This window comes from Thermoascus crustaceus (assembly GCF_041956765.1).
Source record: "Thermoascus crustaceus strain CBS 181.67 unplaced genomic scaffold VTN00scaffold_4, whole genome shotgun sequence".
NCBI classification, from domain to species: Eukaryota; Fungi; Ascomycota; class Eurotiomycetes; order Eurotiales; family Thermoascaceae; genus Thermoascus; species Thermoascus crustaceus.
The window spans coordinates 1,794,254-1,812,956 of record NW_027192530.1 but is presented as its reverse complement, the minus strand read 5'-3'; the positions used below and the strand labels follow the sequence as shown (position 1 = coordinate 1,812,956).

The 18,703-nt window shown below is 49.7% G+C and overlaps 4 protein-coding genes across 4 annotated transcripts; 1 reads left to right on the top strand and 3 right to left on the bottom strand.

The window, feature by feature from the left end:
- Positions 1-612: 612 nt before the first annotated feature.
- Positions 613-2,389, bottom strand: VTN00DRAFT_7231 (uncharacterized protein; the record flags this gene model as incomplete). The annotated part of the gene is made up of 3 exons (XM_069433956.1): positions 613-647; positions 712-1,991; positions 2,058-2,389. 3 exons carry the CDS (start codon positions 2,387-2,389, stop codon positions 613-615), a joined length of 1,647 nt encoding a protein of 548 aa, XP_069287285.1.
- Positions 2,390-4,331: 1,942 nt separating this feature from the next.
- On the top strand, positions 4,332-5,176 carry VTN00DRAFT_7230 (uncharacterized protein; the record flags this gene model as incomplete). The annotated part of the gene is made up of 2 exons (XM_069433955.1): positions 4,332-4,638; positions 4,746-5,176. The coding sequence occupies 2 exons, from the start codon at positions 4,332-4,334 to the stop codon at positions 5,174-5,176; spliced, it is 738 nt and encodes a 245-aa protein (XP_069287284.1).
- Positions 5,177-5,821: 645 nt separating this feature from the next.
- VTN00DRAFT_7229 (uncharacterized protein) lies at positions 5,822-10,364 on the bottom strand (the record flags this gene model as incomplete). Its single annotated transcript, XM_069433953.1, has 6 exons — positions 5,822-5,900; positions 5,999-7,069; positions 7,166-8,423; positions 8,689-9,018; positions 9,540-10,130; positions 10,277-10,364. The coding sequence occupies 6 exons, from the start codon at positions 10,362-10,364 to the stop codon at positions 5,822-5,824; spliced, it is 3,417 nt and encodes a 1,138-aa protein (XP_069287283.1).
- A 5,485-nt stretch (positions 10,365-15,849) lies between these two features.
- VTN00DRAFT_7228 (uncharacterized protein) lies at positions 15,850-17,552 on the bottom strand (the record flags this gene model as incomplete). The annotated part of the gene is made up of 3 exons (XM_069433952.1): positions 15,850-15,917; positions 15,983-16,895; positions 16,953-17,552. 3 exons carry the CDS (start codon positions 17,550-17,552, stop codon positions 15,850-15,852), a joined length of 1,581 nt encoding a protein of 526 aa, XP_069287282.1.
- Between the last annotated feature and the right edge of the window lie 1,151 nt (positions 17,553-18,703).

Genomic DNA, 18,703 nt, shown 5'->3' with positions numbered 1-18,703 from the left:
AATCTAATCTGATTTCGGGCATGAACCTCGGAGAGGTCCAAACGCCTGCGTCTTTGACACCTGTGGGCTTGTGTAGATGTCAACCTTTTAGGCCTTGTCTTGTTCGTTGGTAATTTATCATTCTGCTCCATTGCTTGGAAGTTGGTGGGATCTTTTTCTAAGGCAAATGGCGGCAGTTACGCGATGCGACTTGGCTTGAGGGCTTCGGGGCTGATACGCGTCCATCCTCTCCACCTTGGATTTCTCCACCATCCCACGCCTGTACTTGCAATCCCATTGGTTTCAACCACTGAGATGTAACCCTCTCTTTAAAGTAGTAAGACCTTCTTCTCTGTAATCTGATTTGATATATTTTTCAGCCAGGTACCTGCTTCGATCAAAAGAAAGTTGAGTTGCTTTATTTTTATTTTACCTTTATGCACCTGGCATATTTACGTCTTCTGTATTTGCTGCTAGATTGCTATGTATTTCTTGATAAGCAGTGTTGCTGTCAGATCAAACTGCAACTTCATGAATAAATCCTACCGATTTGGCTAACTCGTTGTAACTTGTACAGTACATATTCCGCGGCGACATACTGTACTGTATATACCTGCCATTGCGGAGTGGGTTTTACGAGCTCCAGGTGTCAAACGAACGGATAAGGTCTGCAAACGAGTCAGCATAATCATAATATGAGAGAAAAAGACATAAAGCATGAATCCTGCATACCATAATAAAGCATCATCCCCTCCAAATGCACGTCGATATCGATCCTCTCATCCACGGTATGAATGTTCGCCGTCCGTCCCGCACGCGACGGACTCCACCGGTAAATATTCCTTGTCAGGTTCCAGTAGAACCGCGTGTCCGTGTTGCCCGTCATGACGTCGCCGCTCACCACGACCGTCTTGCCCGCCAGGCTAGGGACGGACTCGAACACAGAGCGTGTCACGCCGGAGAAACGGGCCCAGACGGCGTCCGTCTTGACGTTGGTTGGGCTGATGGGTGCTGGGACCAGCGGTTCACTGAGGGTTGAGAGGTCGAGGTGGTTGATAGCACCTTCTGGGGCGGACTCGTCGAAGGTGGTGAGCGTGAGGTTGTGTTTGGCCGCGATGGGGGCGACGATCTTGATCGCGCGCTCTTTCACTGTTTCCGGAGTCTGGTGCAGAGCAACGCGGTAGTTGACCGTGGCGGAGATCTTCTCGGGGAGTGCGTTGGTCTTGATCCCGCCGCGGATGATATCCGCCGCCTGCGAGGTCTGGAATGTAAACCGGATCTTGTCGCCACGGGACTCGGCAAGTGCTTCAGCGAGGCCGGTATAGTCATTGGACTCCAGAGCAGAGGCTAGCCAAGGCTCCACGTAGTCAGGGGAGTGGCGCACTTGACACTCGAGAGCCTGTCGAGAGGGATGGTTTTCGTTGAGGACGGGGACGAACAGGTCCTGCCGCTCCAGCTCGTAGATGATCTCAGATATAATGCCAATTCCAGTATGCGCAGGCGGGACGGAACTGTGCCCACCGCTCACGCTCAGGGAGAAAATGATGTCGATGCTGCCTTTCTCACCAACGCCTGGCAAGGCGTAGACGACGTCTCCCAGTGTCTTCAGACCCATCCCGCCTTCGTCCAGAATGAACTCGAAGCTGTCTGAACCATACCTCTTTTCCAACTCCTTGGCAATGGAGCCTGCCCCCAGAAAGCCGTGAGATTCCTCGTCAAAACCGAAAGCCAGGAGCACAGTCCGTGTAGGCTTCCAGTTCTGAGACAGCAGGTCCTCGACAACAGAGAGCAGGCCAATGAGCACGTTCTTGCAGTCGCTTGCGCCGCGACCCCAGAGCCACTCACCATCGAAATGGCCCGAAAAGGGAGGATAGGTCCAGTCCGAGGGGTCGTCGACGGGTACGACGTCTTGATGAGCTGTGAAGAGGACAGGTTTCAAAGTCTCATCGGTGCCATTGAAAGTGAACACGAGTCCCAATCGGTTGATGTGGTCGACGCGGGCATGAGAATAACTTAGATCTTGTCAGCTGGGCATTGATCCTGTCTGAGAATGGGGTTTCTGGAACAAATAGACGTACGTCAGAGGGAAAAGCGACTCCAAAACCCTGTGAAGCTCGACAAACGGCGCAAAGAGCTCGTCGTACGGATTGACCATGTAGTCTGTGACTGTCGTCGGAACCTGGACAGCCCTGGAAAGGCGTTTCACCTGCTGTTCCCGAACAGAGTCATCCTTGACAAATTTGATGGCGGAGTGCAGCCCATCTTCTGCCGCGGTCACCTTGGGGGCCAGCGGGCAAATATCCTTCTCGAGGGACGACAAGGTATGCAGCACCTCTTGTTCGAAAGGAATTGTCAAGGCTGTTGCCCCGATGGACAATATCCCGAGAACGCCAGTGGTGAGTATTTGCATGATCTCAAAAACCTTGAAGAGCACAGCACAACCCAAGAAGAACAAGAAATAATCCCAGAGAAAACTCCGAAATCCAGGTAGGAACTCGAGCCCTTCAGACCCCGCATAATGCTACCATAACGGGCTCGTATCTTATCTCTGCAGGTATCTCACTAGCACGATCGTTTGGTAGTGCTTACTGCGTACAGTTAGTAGGCGGTCCCGGCCGCCTACTAAGAAGCTTCGACATGACTGAGATGGGAAGGTCAACGCATGACAGCAGATGCAGGATCCAGTCAACAACGCTGTCGTCGACTTGGTGGGAGCGCTGCGTCCAGTGGGAAGCGGGATAATATCTTCGGCTAGGTTCGGTCGCCGACAAGCGGGAAAGCGATTCGCTGGCGACGCAGTAGACCGATCACATCGTCCTGGAGCGGGATCGCGAGAGTGCTTTTGACCAGACGGAATCGAAAAGTGCTAGCCACGAGCATAGATCGTGATTATTAATCGGGTCGAAACGATGGCATCTCCGGACCTGGAGAATAGTCGAGAAAAATGCCTATTCTGTTATCACACAAGTATCATGGTAACCATTGTGACACCTGCCTTCGCGAGCGATGTTAGTATTCGCCGTTTTCTTGAAAGTCAGACGGACTATCAAAGTAGGCTCACCGCAAGGTTCTGCACACCATGAGTCTTTTTGTTGGAAACAAATAGTTCGCAGTCACCACTCGTAGATACTGACTCTAGAAGATTGCATCTGATTTCCAGTTTGTCCAGTAAGTCAGGTACCTTGCAGTATGTGGCTTACAGTATATTTGTCAAGCATTCTCTCGGATCTCTTGGCCGAGAAGAATGGAATCAAGTCTCGAATGCAACCCTGGAACCTATTGAGTACCTCAGCGATTGCATCTTCCTCTCTTCGTGGCGTGTATCAATGATTTTGATGCAGAGTGGAATAAGTCATTAATCCGGCCACGATAAGGCACTCATGATCTTTTTGCGCAGTGCAGAGATGTGTCGACAGGAAGCTCACGAGCCCCTTGTTCCTGGTTTGCTGAGAGGAAAAGATCCTAAGAAGGAAAATCTGTAAGCAGTGAGCGCGCAACGGACGGTCCCCGAAACAGGTGACAAATTATCACCAGCGAAGAAGACCACGAAGAACACATGCTGATTCTCCATCTCAAGTCCATCGGCACACAGGATTCGCTACGAGCGATCACTAGCACTGACAGGAACATCACCCAGACCCGCTCGCCTTGCCCGACTGACGTCAAGCAAGGGATTAATCTGGAACATCAAAAACATCGAAACCTCGAAGCGATCACAGCAAACGGGGCTGGTATCCGCGACTTCGCCCAATAATAGCCATGAAGATCATCAGCAAGGGCAGCAGATCCCCTCGAGGCGATCGCTTCGATGAGCGAATCTTTCTCGGGTCCTTAAGCGATCCCACGCGAACTGCAACAGTGCGAATTCTGGGGCCGGATCTTAGCCGGGAGAACGCTCCTAAATCTTGGGCCAAACATCCCTAATTCGCTGACAGCGCGAGACCAGATGAAACAGGACCTTTATCGATCGCCTTGGCTGTGAGCGCTGCGTTTCATGTTCAGATTTTTACTTCTGCTAGTAGGCTTGACACTTGCCTTGACATCACATGGGTTCTATTATCGGAGAGTTGGTGGATTTAGTTCTCGGAGCTAGGAGGCCTAGACAAAGACATGGCGGGCTGACAATCTCGATCGTACGGATGTAACCTGGATGCCGGGACATATATGAAGAGGTTCCTCTCTCCCTGTGGTGCATGTCGCCGTCGCTGTGGATTTACTCCTTGCAAGATAGAGTGATAATAACTACTTCTGTCTTTCCCTCCTCTCCCCATCCTGTCGTTACCTTACCACCTACCTACCTCCCTACCTCTTTACCTACCTCTGCCTCTAGTTACCTTCTACCTACCGACATCATGGCACCCTACCAGGCCCTCCTCTCTTCCCTCCTCGCGCTCTCCGCGACCCTCGTCTCCGTCTCCGCGTCCGCCTCCTACTCCCAGCAAGAAGGCTGCTACAACACCGCCGGCAGCCTCTCCAGCCAGGGCACCTACAGATATCAATCTCAGACCTACTGTCTCCTGGTGTGCCAGAAGCAGGGGAGGAAGATCGCCGCGGTGAAGGAGGACGAGTGTTTCTGCGGGGATGAGCTCCCGCCGGCGGATGCGAAGGTCGATGGGAAAGAGTGCAATACGCCGTGTTCGGGGTGGCCGCAGGACATCTGTGAGTTATACCCATCTAGCTAGCATATAGACCTTGACCGTTTTCTTTCTTTCCCATCGAGTATATCATATCAGAACCAACTGCTGACGAGGGATGGATCATTCCAGGCGGCGGCCCCAACACATGGACCGTCATCTCCCACAAGGACATCATAGACACCTGGCCGCCCAGTTCATCGACCTCTGTGGCCTCAAGCCTCGACAGGACCGCACTCGGGACGGCCATCACCGTTGCGCCCGACGTGCCCCCTCCCACAGGCATCCCAATCACCTTCGACACCAGCATCAACACCAACGCCCCGGGCACCCGGACCGCCTCTGGCGTCGTGATCGCCACCGCGAACCCAACCCCATCCGCAAAGGCGAACAACGAGGCGGCGTCGAATAGTCCATCTTCCTCCTATTCTTCTTCTCTGTCTTCTTCCGCAGCGACCCCATCTACCTCGGACAGCGCCGCTGGATCGGTGCTCCGTGCTGGCCGTCCTGCGTCGATGTTGGTTGCCGCGGTACTGATTCCGTTCGTTTATTTGTACAACTAGACTTGACTATGTAAGGGCGGGAGTGGCCTCACAAAGGGACATACATAATTCTAATTTTTTTTGCGGACTTGTGAATGAACATGTCCTATGTATAGAGTGTATGTCTATGTACGGAAGGCCGACAATGGGCGAGGTTTGCTGTAACCGTCTTGGGATCAAACGAACTAGATCCACGTGACTCGCTTCGAGCGATGGGTGTATGTCACAACTGGAGTATAAGGTGGAAAGGATGCGTATAGATATGCCCAGCTTGCCGATGAGTTGCTCTTTCTACGCTGAACATGCGACAGACAAATACGGCAGAATGTGTACAGAATTATAGAATATAGAATATAGACAAAACCAAAATATTATTAACTAGAATAACGGATAATATCCAAAAACAGAGACTTGCAACCAAACGAGGCAGTAATCACAATCTGCATGAGATGACATAACGTTCAAACGCGGAACCGGGGTATCTTCTTGCAAGCAGATATAGACAGGTCATCGACGCGTGTGATATCGGAAAAGACCATATAAAGCGTATAAAATCTTGGAGCATTGAGCAGCGCCATGAAATGGTGCTCCACTTGCACATATACAAAAGCAGAAAACACGAATCTCGTTACGAGGAAAGAGTTATGCACTTCAGGCGTATCCTGGTCAGATGACACCATATCTCTTCAGATCCGCCTCCTTCAAAGTGACTTGCTCGAAGTTCTTCGGAAATGGACTGCCGTTCCTGTGTCGGGAGTTGAGAGTTAGCTTTCCATTGCCGTCGCCCATTTCAAGATAGGCTGAAATTATGACTGAGAAACGGGGTGCTACGCGGGAACAGACCTGATACACTCGTTTACTATATTTCTAGCTTTATCCTTCAGTTGTAACTGAGTTCTTCCCTGCAACTTGGGCCCACCCCTGTCTGTCGGCCAGAGATCATCCTCTCTTTTGATCTGGGCCCAACTGATGCCATATCTGCCGACCAGTGTGATGAGCCGCTCAGTTTCCTCTGCTGTCCAACGTCTCCGAACAGCCGCGGGTTGCGGTGCTCGTGGAGGCAGCCTGTCCGATTCGCGAAGTACTGAAGTCCTCGATTGTGTAGACGGCCGTTGTTGGGTATTGACCGCGCGCGACGTCGCTGTCATCGACGACCTCTGGGAGCTAGTCGTATCATGACCCTGGGTTGCAGTGGATCTGGAGAGTTCATCGCGGAGACTTGTTTGAAGCTGCCGGTCAGGTCCATCGTCGGAATCATTGTAAGTAAACAGTCTCGGACGTTTTGGCCGCCGTTCGGGTTTCTGCGCTCGTCTGCTCATCACATCGACGGCCCGCTCGTCCCGGCTAAATTCTTCGTCCTCAGATTCATTATCGTGTGCTTCTGCACGTTTTCGTTTTCTCGCATTGTGATGCTGCGCAGCTGGTGTCCCAGAACTCAGGCTAATAGGAGAGACTTTTGTGGCGTTGTCTTGACGATCAATGAATTCTCGAACTGCTTTTTGCCGCGTCTCTTTAGGATTATTTGGAGTATTTAAAAGACTTTTTGCGGTTTTGTTCCATATGGCTCGCAAGTTTAGGCCTGTGGTCTCCGCAGTCGAAGGACTACGTACTGTATCCTTGTCCCTTCTATCAGACACAAGGGCATCCGGTATAGGCTCATCATTGGCGGTCAACACAGGTTCCACGGATACTGATATCTCCCTCCTCCTTTCCTGCGTCGGGCGCTGCTCCACGGGAAGGGCGGACGCACTCTGACCGCGGGAGCTGGCAGTAGATTCCCTGGAGGCAGGTGGAGAAACGGATCGCGCAGGATGGGATCTCTCATTTGAGTACCGTGGCGCATCCTCAGGGGTATCCGGTATCGCCTCTCGCTCGCGCATCGACAGCCGCCGGACTGAATCCCTGGTCAAAAAGCTATGTAGATGTCAGCGACAAGCAGGAACCGTGTTCTTTGGCATATAGACAACACTGGAGACGCGATGAGCGAACTATCTAATGACAATCACTTACCCTTTCGATGATCTTCGCTTCTTCTTGCGCTCCGCGGCTGAAAGCGACTCGTGATGTCTATGTTGCGAGACAGCCTCCTGGATCTCCTCCACAATACCCGGGCCGATAATATCATTCTCTACCTCTTGCTCTTGGTCCAAGACCTGAGCCGTTCTACCGAAACTTCCACGGCGATCGACCTCCTGGTGTAGCACATCACGAACTTTTTCAGTAGCCGGCTGCTGTGTAAGCTGTTCGTTGATCTCCTCGTTCCTCTTGCGTATCCATTCCGCAACTTGAAAACGAAATCGGTTCCACGGGTAGGCAACATCCAGCCGTTTGAAATCGACTGGGCCATCAGCGCTGTCGACAAAGCAGCGACGGATGTCATTGATGCGATCATATACTGGACGCTGAAATCGGTCGGGGAGGTCTCCGTTCTCATCCTGGAACGCTGTGAGGTTGAAGCCTCGCAGAGAGAGCTGCTCATCGTCTCCATCGCCGAGGGGCTCGTTGAAGAAGACATATCTCAAAATCGCCTCTGGGTTGAAGCTCTCTTCAAGCATATTTTTTCTCAGGTTACTCTTCAGGAACTGCGTCCTGATTTCGAGCGCGAGGTTGAAGGTCGCCCGAGTCAGGTCGCTTATTCCAACGCTATCTTCACCCGCGTCTCCAAAGAGTCCGTTCATAAACGGGGAAGGGAACTTCCCTTCCAAGTTTCGCACTGGAGGCTCTGTACGGTCTGCAACAGCGGCGACCGTGAGCACCTCCAATGCAAAACGCGCACAATTTGCCTTGTGAAGGATTCCATCAACGTGCCATCGTCCCTCTTCTGAGTCTCCAGAGACTCCATGGAACTTGACGGACGGCAAGGTGCGGGCAACGCGGCCCACATCAATGTAGGTCTGGTTGTCAAAGCCAAAATATTCAGCCTGCGCCGAGAAGTTGGACTGGAGGCGCTTGAGCCTTCTGCTCTCACTACTTCTGGGATCATGAAGTCGCTTGACCATATCGCCAAGGCTCGCTTGAGAGGTGTGCTGTGGTATCAAGAATTCCAGCACGTCATCCGATGCCCGGTGCAGGTCCGGAAGAGCATCAATCATCAAAACCGGATCTAGATCTCCAGCTTCGACGTCAGAGTCAGTGGGAAAGACTGTCGTCCCGGAGATGTTGGCCGGATCTTCCTCCTCTGGAGACTCCGGGATAATCTCAGTGTCGAACTGGGGTCCGGGCTTCGGAGGTGTGATGGTGGGAGGCTCTTCGGGTACGACGGCCAACTCTGAGCATGGCAGACACATGTGAGTAAGACGTATGCGATGAAATAATAATACGAGATCATCGTGCAAGTTTTGATGTGCGGATAGAACAAAGTTACAGTGAAGAAAACACGTAGAATACACACGAGTATATATGCTTTACAGAAAGAGTAACCAACAGTGCAGGCGACCACGACCAAGCCAAGTCAGAAGCCAACAAGAAAGAACTCAAGACTATACAGATGCATATCATTTAGGAGAAGAGACCAAACGAAATGCAGGACTCACCATCCTGTTTCCTTCTGCCTTTGCCTTTACCGCGTCTTCCCGCACCAGCGACCGGCGTAACATCTGCATCCAGGTCATAATTCTTTAACCCGGCCGCCTCAAGCTCGCGACTCTGACTCCTAGTTACTCGTCGTCTAACCGGACTCACTGACTTAGAAACCTGGCGTGTTCGCTGCCGCTGTTTAGACGGTGTTGCCGGGCCGCTGTTCGCCATCATGGAGTGGCGCGTCGTGGAACGCCAACGCGTCATGGCCGGCGAGGACGGGTCCACCGGGTACTTCGCGAGCGGGTTGACGAACTCTGACATTGATACCGCACCCGCGATATGGGCTTAACATGAAAGATCTGATAGTGAAGCAAAAGAGAACAAAAACAAGAGGTAGGTGAGCTGCCTTCCGGTGGTGTCGTTGGGAGTTTGCCCTGAGGTTGATAGCGTGAGGACTGATACTCAGGGTTAGAGTATTTCTCTGCCCAGTGCCAAGATAGTCCCTAAACCCTAAACCCTTAAACCCTTAATGTCCCTAAGTGCATGTAGGGAAAAATAATACTTCTTTCTAATGAATATTTTATGTTTTATCCTAATAGTCGATTTTATTTTATAATTGGTTTATTTTTAAAATAGAGAGGATTTAAGAGTTTATATACCATTATAAACTTATAATATGTAAGACCACTTGACAGTTATATATAAGTTACACCGTGATAGAGCATACTCTCCAGTGACTACAGCCAAAATTTACCATACCATTGATACCAAACAGCGGCCCCAAGTATAGCGATTGGCCATGAATATCTGATGAATTTCTGGCACAAGTTCCGCACTACCCGTTTTGTGACATCTCGTATGATACCCTTAAACATCCCCGGATCGTTGATGCGTGGGTATGGGTTGTCCGGCACCGGGACATCGAGGAACTTGCACAGCGGCTCCCACCCATCACCCAAATTGTATTCGAGCAGCTGTTCCTTTGGTATCGTCTGTCTCACGCGCTCGCAGTGGTCAAGGTACGCCTGCCGGCATCGGTCACCATAGTCGTTCCCGCAGAAGATCTCGAAGATCAGATGCACACACGTCATCAGCGGGCCATAAACCTCGCTGTCGATGTAGGCGAGCAGGCGCGGGAGTCGCCACACCTGGTCGTTGAAGACGGTAGCGTGCATCGAGGTCATCCATTTGTCGACGTCGCGGTTCGTGAGGATGAACTTGGCATCGGGGTATGCTTTGTAGAGGTCTTCGAAGAACAGGCACAGGGGGACATCAAGGCCGGCGTCGTAGTGCCCGAGAAGGCGATCAAACTCTTCGCGACCGTAGGGCTTGCCCACGCTGCGGAAGTTGGCGTTCATGGCCTCCGTCCATAGAGGGATGTTTCGCTTGGGGTTCTTGAGAACTTCCACCATGTGGTGAGGGGTGTAGCCCAGTTGTCGAAGTGCATGAAGCATAGCTGGACCACTTTTGGTTAGCATGTTGGAAGCATAACGCAGTGAATGACTGGGTATTTTAGAGGATATCGCTTGAATTGGATATGGAATGGTTTGGAATGTCCAACGGGTTGTTGGGACAAGAGGACGAAGGGCAATTGGGACATACACAGTGTGCCTGTCCTGCAAAGTCCGACGACGAGGACTCGCATTGGCTTCTCCCTCATGTTCGGTTCCTTGTCAATGAGTCGCGACATGGTTTAGTTCGTGTGTACAATAACCAGACGACTATAAAATGTTGAAAGAAAGACGGAACGTTTAAGAATTCAGGTGGAAGAATGGTAGCAAGAGGAGAAACTGTATGCTTAAAAGAAATGCTGACCCAGCAGGACTGGCTAGCAACGAGTAAGTTATTATTCCTAAGGCTGATTGGGCAGGTAGTTGTTTTCCAGGCTTCTCCGAGACCAAGACCGCATGGTCAGTAATGTCACCTAGTCGAGCCTAATGTAAATTGCTTTATCATATGGTTGGTTCAGGTGTCGTACAAGAAAAGGAATCTATTAGCGCTGCAGCAATATCAGGATTGGAGTCGGTGTGAATTTCCAAGGAATCCCAGCCGTCTCTTGCTCTCGGCAATAGTGGAAAACAGCAAACTGCAGAGAATGCAGTCAAATTTCCACGAGACTGTCCCGTCCACCAATGAGAAAGACTAACCTGAAATCACAGGTTACAAAACCACCCGCTAAAGGGTATCAGGTAAGACAAAGAATGGGAACAGTGAATACGAATTTCAGGGATTGCAGACAAGGGCCCTATAACAACTTCCGAAAGGTGACTTAGTCCGCTGTAAGATAGACAGGGATGGAAAAAAATATCCTTATCAGGCCGCGTTTCTCCAGTGGGGGTGGATGGCAGATGACAGCAGACAAACGTGTCCAACTAGCTGCAATGTAGCAATCATGACCAGAGTCCGATTCATATGTAGATAGTACTTCATGTCCAACTTCGAAGTATGTTGCAGCACCCGGAATTGCGGAACTGTCCACCTTGGCCAACTGGGAAGAAAGAACATTGAGAGGTTAGGTAGGTAATTGAGTTCATGTGAGTACAAGCAATCAGTACCGGGTCTCTAGAACAGCGTGGAGCAACCCAGGATAAGAAGTAAGGCATCCTAATCCCCCGAATCAACTAGCATTGACAGACAAGGTAGTTAAATTTTGTGGGGACTGCTTTGTGGAGAAGTCTAAGACGACAACCCTCATTGTGGCAAGCTTTAACTGAACCTATCTTAGCAACAACACTAGTGTACTTAATATAAGCGTTTAGGCGGGGAGCGGTCAGGAGTCCAAGATGACCCTTGCCCCAGACATACCTCAAAGTAGGGACATTCGCATAATCGCACTGTACTGGATCATTGGACCGTGGGTCTGTGCTTCAGTCAAAAGATAGGTAGACGTTAACTAAGGGCGGTGGACAAAGTTGGAAATCCCTGGTAAGGCGACCAGCGGAACGGAAAAGCTGGTTTAATTATTCCCAGCAGCGAAGATCTCTCGAATCAAGATTGCAGGTTCGTGCCGCCTTGCCGCGCGATGGCAACCGAAGAACATAGACATAGCATTTGTAGTATTATTATCTGCACTCTGCAATAACAGGCTACTAAGGCTGAACAGGATGACATGCAAAAGCTCCAAAACAGGGAAGCTGGTTGAGGGAAGAATAACCACAGATGAAGAACATGGAAACACTATCAGCTTCAGATAATGACATGAGTCCTATATGATAAGCTTTTTCAGAAATAACGCAAGCTGCAGTGCAGTCATCTTCGTCTACCTGGAGCCCTGTCCATAAAATCAAGCAAAACCGCTCAAATAATCGTATTGCTGGACGGAGACACGAGCGCAAAACATGTTGTCAAATATGGTGATCCGTAGTTGTGAATATTTCGGGAATAATTGTTGTCAACCATTCGTCGATAGTGCTCCGACAACCTTCCCATCTAGCCTCCCTATAGTGAGATCAACCTCAGCACCTAGAAATGTATACATATAGATGCAGTTAAGGATGCATGAGACCCACTCGTCAGCACTAATCTAGCTGCATAGAAGCTGGATCACTCTCAGCCAATTCCTACATCAATCAAGGTCAGAGAGACAGCAAACACAAAATGGTAGGTGTGGAGGACATGGCCGGATTACGACCTAAACCTGTGGGAAGAAGAACAATGTGTGGAGAGTAGACTTGTTATTTTTGCGGGTTGGGTTGGGTTGAGGGGTGGTGCTAACTCAACCCGCGCGGGTTCGGGTTGGGTTGGACATGAGGTCAACCCAACCCGCACCCAACCCGCAAACCCAAGTCTTGGCATTTATTGGCGCCAAGATGCTAATCATTTCTGTGGTTAGTTAAAGGTTATTAGATTATTATATAATACAACTGCTTTTTGAAGATCACTACTTATCTAGATAAAAACTAATCTAAGTTAGAAATGATTGTTCATTATATAATCAAATTGGGTTTTGCGGGTTGGGTTAAGCTAAATCTTAACCTGCAGCGGGTTGCCAGAATTATAACCCAACCCAAGCCACTTGCGGGTTGGGTGCGGGTTGGGTTAACAACTCTAGTGGAGAGTAGGTAAACACTAGAAGTTTGGGACTGATTAAGGCGGACTGGTGTCGGATACCGGAACATCATTGCTGATTGAACACTTCATGGCACAGACAAGACTACTGGGGCAATCTAGAGCAGTTTAGGGCCAGCATACACCAGGATCTGACCAACAATTATAGTAGGAAGAAATATTGAGTGGAGATGGTTCAGTGAATGGTATAAACTAAGTAGTTCTGGCAGCTTGATGACCAATCTTAGCAGCCATTATAGCTGTGACGGCGCTCAGTCATAGTATTATTAGCTAAAACTATGGTAGCTTGTCATACAGAATCGAAAGCATGAGGGGAAAGGAAAGAATCTGCAGGGCTTCGTGTAGCGCGATATACGTAGGCGAGTAGGACCGGCAGTATCCCAGAGATGAAGGGATGCTCAACACCGCCTACCTTACCGCCTAGGTGCGCCGCGCCGTCACAATAGCATTGAAACGAACAGCAATGATGAGATTGTCCACATTGTTTGTAATTTAGATTCCGGGACCGCTGAAGGTAACATTTTAAGGATTTGGGAGAACACAAAGGACATTATGTAAGAGACTTTAGTGCCACGAAGGTTTAGTTTGGAGGAGTGATGGTGTCTGGTATGACGGAAAGAATATATTTAGATATGAGAAACAGGAGTACCTATTTGTGGCTTTCTTTCCTATCTTTACAGCTGTGTTATTTGGCCCGCGCACTTGAATAATGAATGATGCAGGTATGCAGAAAGTAATACAAGTAACTGCAGGGAATTACCATCCCTACAGCAAGTTCTGTCAGGTGTGATGGTGAACTAAGCAAACTAAGCCAAATTGCCAGTTATGAAGAATCAAAAAGACTTCTCGAGAGTCCACTGGCCTACAATCAGTAGGGATGAGTACAAGATCTAAGCTCCAGCTCTAATACTCTATGAACCTTGAGCTCATCCTTCTGGTTCACGGTCTATCATCGACTTGGTACGGTTTGCTACCACTTGAACGGCAGATAGAGGAGTAAAGGGAATGCTTTATTCAAAAAGTTTAACTCGGCTAACGAATGGGCTGGTATTCGATATCAACATAATAAAGAACAGAGCCAATACCCCTGGTGGACCATTGCAAAAGAACGAGTCATCCGTCCCTCCGCTTGACAGTACTACCTGTAGCCCCTAAACCTCCTCCACTATCTATCTTCATATCGGACGCACTAGACATATATCAGCTTCCAATTGTATGTAATCATCAAGCAGAAAGCTTTCGAAAACGTACAGCCTTCCCAACAGACTCGCATCATCCATTACTTTTAACACCGGTCAGCTTATCAGATTGAGAAACCAATCTTCCGCAGCCATCTGTGATATATAAACTTACGAGCTTGCAGACGTGATCCATACATGAGAATTCAGGGCAACAATCAGCATCACGCTCACAATCTCCTTGCCCTCCAGGAATGCAATCGCGGCGTTCCAAGGTTTCGCTGGCTGGAGCAGTCATCGTGGTGGCAATGGCACCGAAGATGAATGCGAGGAGGAGGTATGTACGCATCTTTACAAGAGCTCGAAGTTTGTCAGGGATCTGTTGATGGTTGTTAGCGATGAAATAATTGGTATTGTAGGGTGGGCGAGAGGAGGACATAGATACAACTTGATGTGTTCAAGAGTAAGAAAAGAGGAGGTATTTATAACTTTTCTTCCCCGAATTTTAGAAACCTTTGCACCCGTGTCGTCTGTCCTAGGCAAGAGGCGTCCAGTACTTCTCTTGCACTTCCATAAGGTTCTCCTACTTACAGTATGTAGCCAGCATCGCCGTCCTTGAATAAGGAAACTAAGGACATTAAGATGTGACCGGGTTGGTTGACATCACGGATGAGATGAAGTCTTCGCAATTCTATCTCAAGTAATAAGGTTCACAAGGTCATCCACACGAGGCCTCAGTTCAGATTAGGCCAACCCATACCTCAGTTACAGCCACTCGAAAAGTGGGCTTGGCATGCTCTACATCCTCTTAGGTTTTTAGTTTTCAAGTGTACCTAGGTGGCTATGTTCATTGAGAAGGTTGTAGTTCATCTCACAATGTCAACATTTGGCTGGCCTAACGCCCATCATTTCTTGTAGAGACTGGATTCACCCTGGCTGAGGCTCACATATATCCATTCTACAAGTGCAGCCCGCTTTGAATAGTGCAGTGTAGTGGAGCTATGTGCTTCTTCAGCAGGTTGTCAGAATCGGGCAGAGCACACATAGCTATCCAGAGACACAAAGACTACACAATACACAGTAGAGCAGTCCCAGCATCATATGGGGCATTTTTGAAATTAAGAGTAAGGAGATAGTTGTCTGTTCACCACTGGCGTAGGTCACTAACTAAATTTGAGAAAAACCGTGCCTTCGATATCGAAGATTTGCCATTGTCATTATCCAGAAAACAGCCCTATAGGGCTACCCACGCTAAATCCGTCACTTGCGAGTGGGTTCTACTGTCGTAGTGAGTTGTACGTAGCTCCCACTCTTCAGTTTCGGTTGCCCTACATGTAAATGTCGATCAGGCCCGAACGGCTGCGTATGCAGTTGCGTGTACAGTGCACGCAGCTGTTCAGGTCCATCTACATGATCCTCTTAGCACTTCTGGGTGGACGGGAACATTGGTCGCAGTCGCTTCTTTTCGCTGTTCTCGGATGTCGTGATTCTGTAGTGGCAAAATGCAAGACCAAGTTCGCGATATATCTCATTTTCTATTCAATTGGACTTCTCGGAGCAGGTAGAACCCAAGTCCCGATCGTCCGTCCAAGCACATCGTAAGAGCCAACCAAATGCAATACTCCCCCATTAGTCTCAGAAAGTATGCAGCAGCAAATCCGCCGCGTGGGATACAGACACGTATCAGCCACTGCCAAAATGGACCAATGACATACTCGTACAAACAGCAACCGACATATTTCAAATGTAGGAAGTAGATAAAAAGGGTGTGCAAGTGTATGTACCGCTCAAAGAATTAAATGGGTGAAGGTGTAACACATAATTATTAAAAAGTACAGCTAATTACCCAGTACATTGAACTCCCCGTTCTTTTTTTTTCAACTTATTACTTTTTAACCCCTGTAAACGATGGTATGGTGCGGAGAAAAATTAGTAGATAGCCTCGATAAGGTAAATAAGTCCGAAGAAAAGGAATGCGATGGCACCACCGTATGTCACTGTTAACGCGTTAGATAATTCCGTGTATAGTCAAAAGAAGCCCAGATGAGAAGAAAATACATACCGACTCTCATGCTGACTTTACCCGCAACGGCCCTGCCTCCAAGCACTGCCGCAGCTGTACAAAGGCCATGGCCAGTAATAGCACCGACCGTGACCCACCAATAGTCCTGGCCAGCGGCCATGGCAATTGTCGCGATCTGGCTACGGTCACCCCATTCACCGAGGAAAGTCATAACAAAGGTCTGCACCCAAGCGGGGCTCAGCAAAAGGGAAAAGAGGTTGTTGAAGCCGACAAGGATATTGTTCCACGTCGAGCCAGGAGCTGGGGAAGGTTCGCGAGAAGACGAAGAGACACTCTCCGGCGGCGATGGCAAGCGATTCATCGATGACCGCGACTTGGGCCGGCCACCAGCACGACCGGCTTCCAGTGAGTACGGGCTGATTGACGAACGACGCCTGCTCATCCTCCTTTGTTGATGCTCCTTCTCTTCAAGCTCCATCTCGACCTCCTTCATCTCTTCGCTGACACCTTCGTCTGGCGACATTTCGCCTGCCTCTTTGAGCATCTTCGCGCCGAACACAAAGAACAGGCCGGCAGCGAGAATGTTGGTGAAGGATTTTGGAATAAGTGTGGGAACTGCGTGACCCAGAACAGCAGACAGTACAGTCATGGTGATAAGAGCGGAGAATGCGGCAGAAAAGACGACCAGACGTGGATGCCGCATGGCCATCAATGCAGCAACGAGAAAAGTCTTGTCGCCAATTTCGGAAAAAATGATCATGGTAAGGGAGAGAATGAGAGAGTGGAGGGGGCTGATCACACCCCCTTCTTGAGTGGTTTCTAAACTGGAACTGGACGAGGGCTTGCCCTTGGAAGTCACCGATGAATCGACAGCAAGCGGGTCTTCATTGACGGGCGCTGGGGACTTGGGAGGCGGAATATCGTGAGGTTTTTCAGGCAAGTCGGCGGGTTTCTACATCCAAATCAGTTATAAGCAAGATAAATATTGCGTAACAGCAGCTGTTCGCACCTCGAGGAGCTTCTCTGCATTATCCAAACTTTTCGCGTCTTTCGAGTCAGACTGTTCATCCGCCTTAGGGATCTTTGTTTCCTCGCTGTGAGGCAAGGGAGGCGCCTCCTTCGGCCCGTCAGGAACCTTCTCTGCAAACTTGCTATCCCTCTGTTTCTCTGAAACTCCCCCCTCCGTTCCGCGCGTGCCCTCCTTCGGTCCTAATCTATGCGGGTCGTCCATGACACCATCATTTGAATGTGGGATAGGTGCGCCATCCGGTCCGAGATGTTCCATGGTCGATACCTTCTCATCCAGCTTCTCTGGCTCATTCTTATTTCCCGACTCCTTCGCCTTCTTGCGGTCCCGCTCGGCACTTGTTTCCACCCACGGACCAGCGTGTGGTTTCCCATCTTTTCCGTCTATAGGGGCGTCCAGCGTCCCCTTTGGAGCGGCCTTAGGGGAGGCGAGCAACTCTGAAGCCGGGCGCACCGCATCAGCAGATGATGCCTCTCGTTGTACGAGCGTGGCTCCATTGGACAGGTCGGGCTCTGCGAGAGTCGTAGAAAGTAACTGAAGCAGGCACAGGACGAGAGGGGTAGAGAGGCCGCGAATCTTCATTGCAGAGAGAGTTCTATGGAAGGCAAGTGGAAATTAGTCCTCGAAGAAGTCGTAACAACGGGCCCCTGCCCGGTAGTAAAAGCGCGCAAGTGCACGAGACTGGAGGAATGGCGAAGTAGGTGACGTGGCGGAAAGGAAGGGAGAAAAACGAGAAAAATTTGCCAACAGACTTCACGTAAGGAACGAATTGAAGCAGATGAAGTAGTAGAGAAGGGGCATCACGGAGCAGGATTCGGGGGTAGAGGTACGGGGACGATGATTTTGTTGTCGATGGCATATCCCGATTATGCGAACAAGGGGGGCTGCCACGCTCTCCACATCACGTGAGCCCCGCCAGGCTGTTGGGCGCGACCGCTCTCGGAGATTATCGAGACGACAGCGCTGCTCTACATTGTACACCGCGCCTTTTCTGGATGAATGACTAGATATTTTGTACTGAATTACGAGTCGGTCCTCCACCCCCCAAAAGAGTCCTCATGGACATTTTGCTGCTCAGTTATCTCGACTTGATCATTATTTAGGCGATATTAGGCAGGGAATATATGCGGCAACTAGCAGCTTAGCCTCTGGCCAAGGACGTGCTTGTCCGTGGATCCTGTGCTATTTTTAACTCCAGCGAAAAAGACCTACACAATACTCATGTTGCACCTGCAATTAGATGAGATTCGCTGCCAGAGCGGGTCAGCATACACAGTAGGGCCGTGGGATCATCCTTCTACAAAGCGCTATTTTTCGTAGACATTCTTAAGAGTACTATGTTTCTGCTTCTGCAGGATCCTTCCAAGCAACTATATATACCTAGGTACCCTTTGAGAATATTGAATGCTGCTTAATCCAATCCCAAAGCTGCCTGCCTGAAGTCAATTGAAAAAAAAAAAAAATAACGCACGAAATATGCAAGCCATGAGAAATGACCGCAATCGCAGTTTGGTCAACCAGAAAGTAAATCAGCAAAGATCCGGCCCCAGTACCTCCATCGTGAGTGTGACATAGCCATCGTATCCGGCATCTAGCTTGCTCATGTAGAAACTTGAGAATAGACACCATTTTCAATCCTGCGCACGACGATGGTGGACAGGTGAAGCTCATTCGAGGATGTGTGGTCCCTTGTGTCGTGGCCGCCCTAAATAAGGAATCTGTCGGCGATAAAT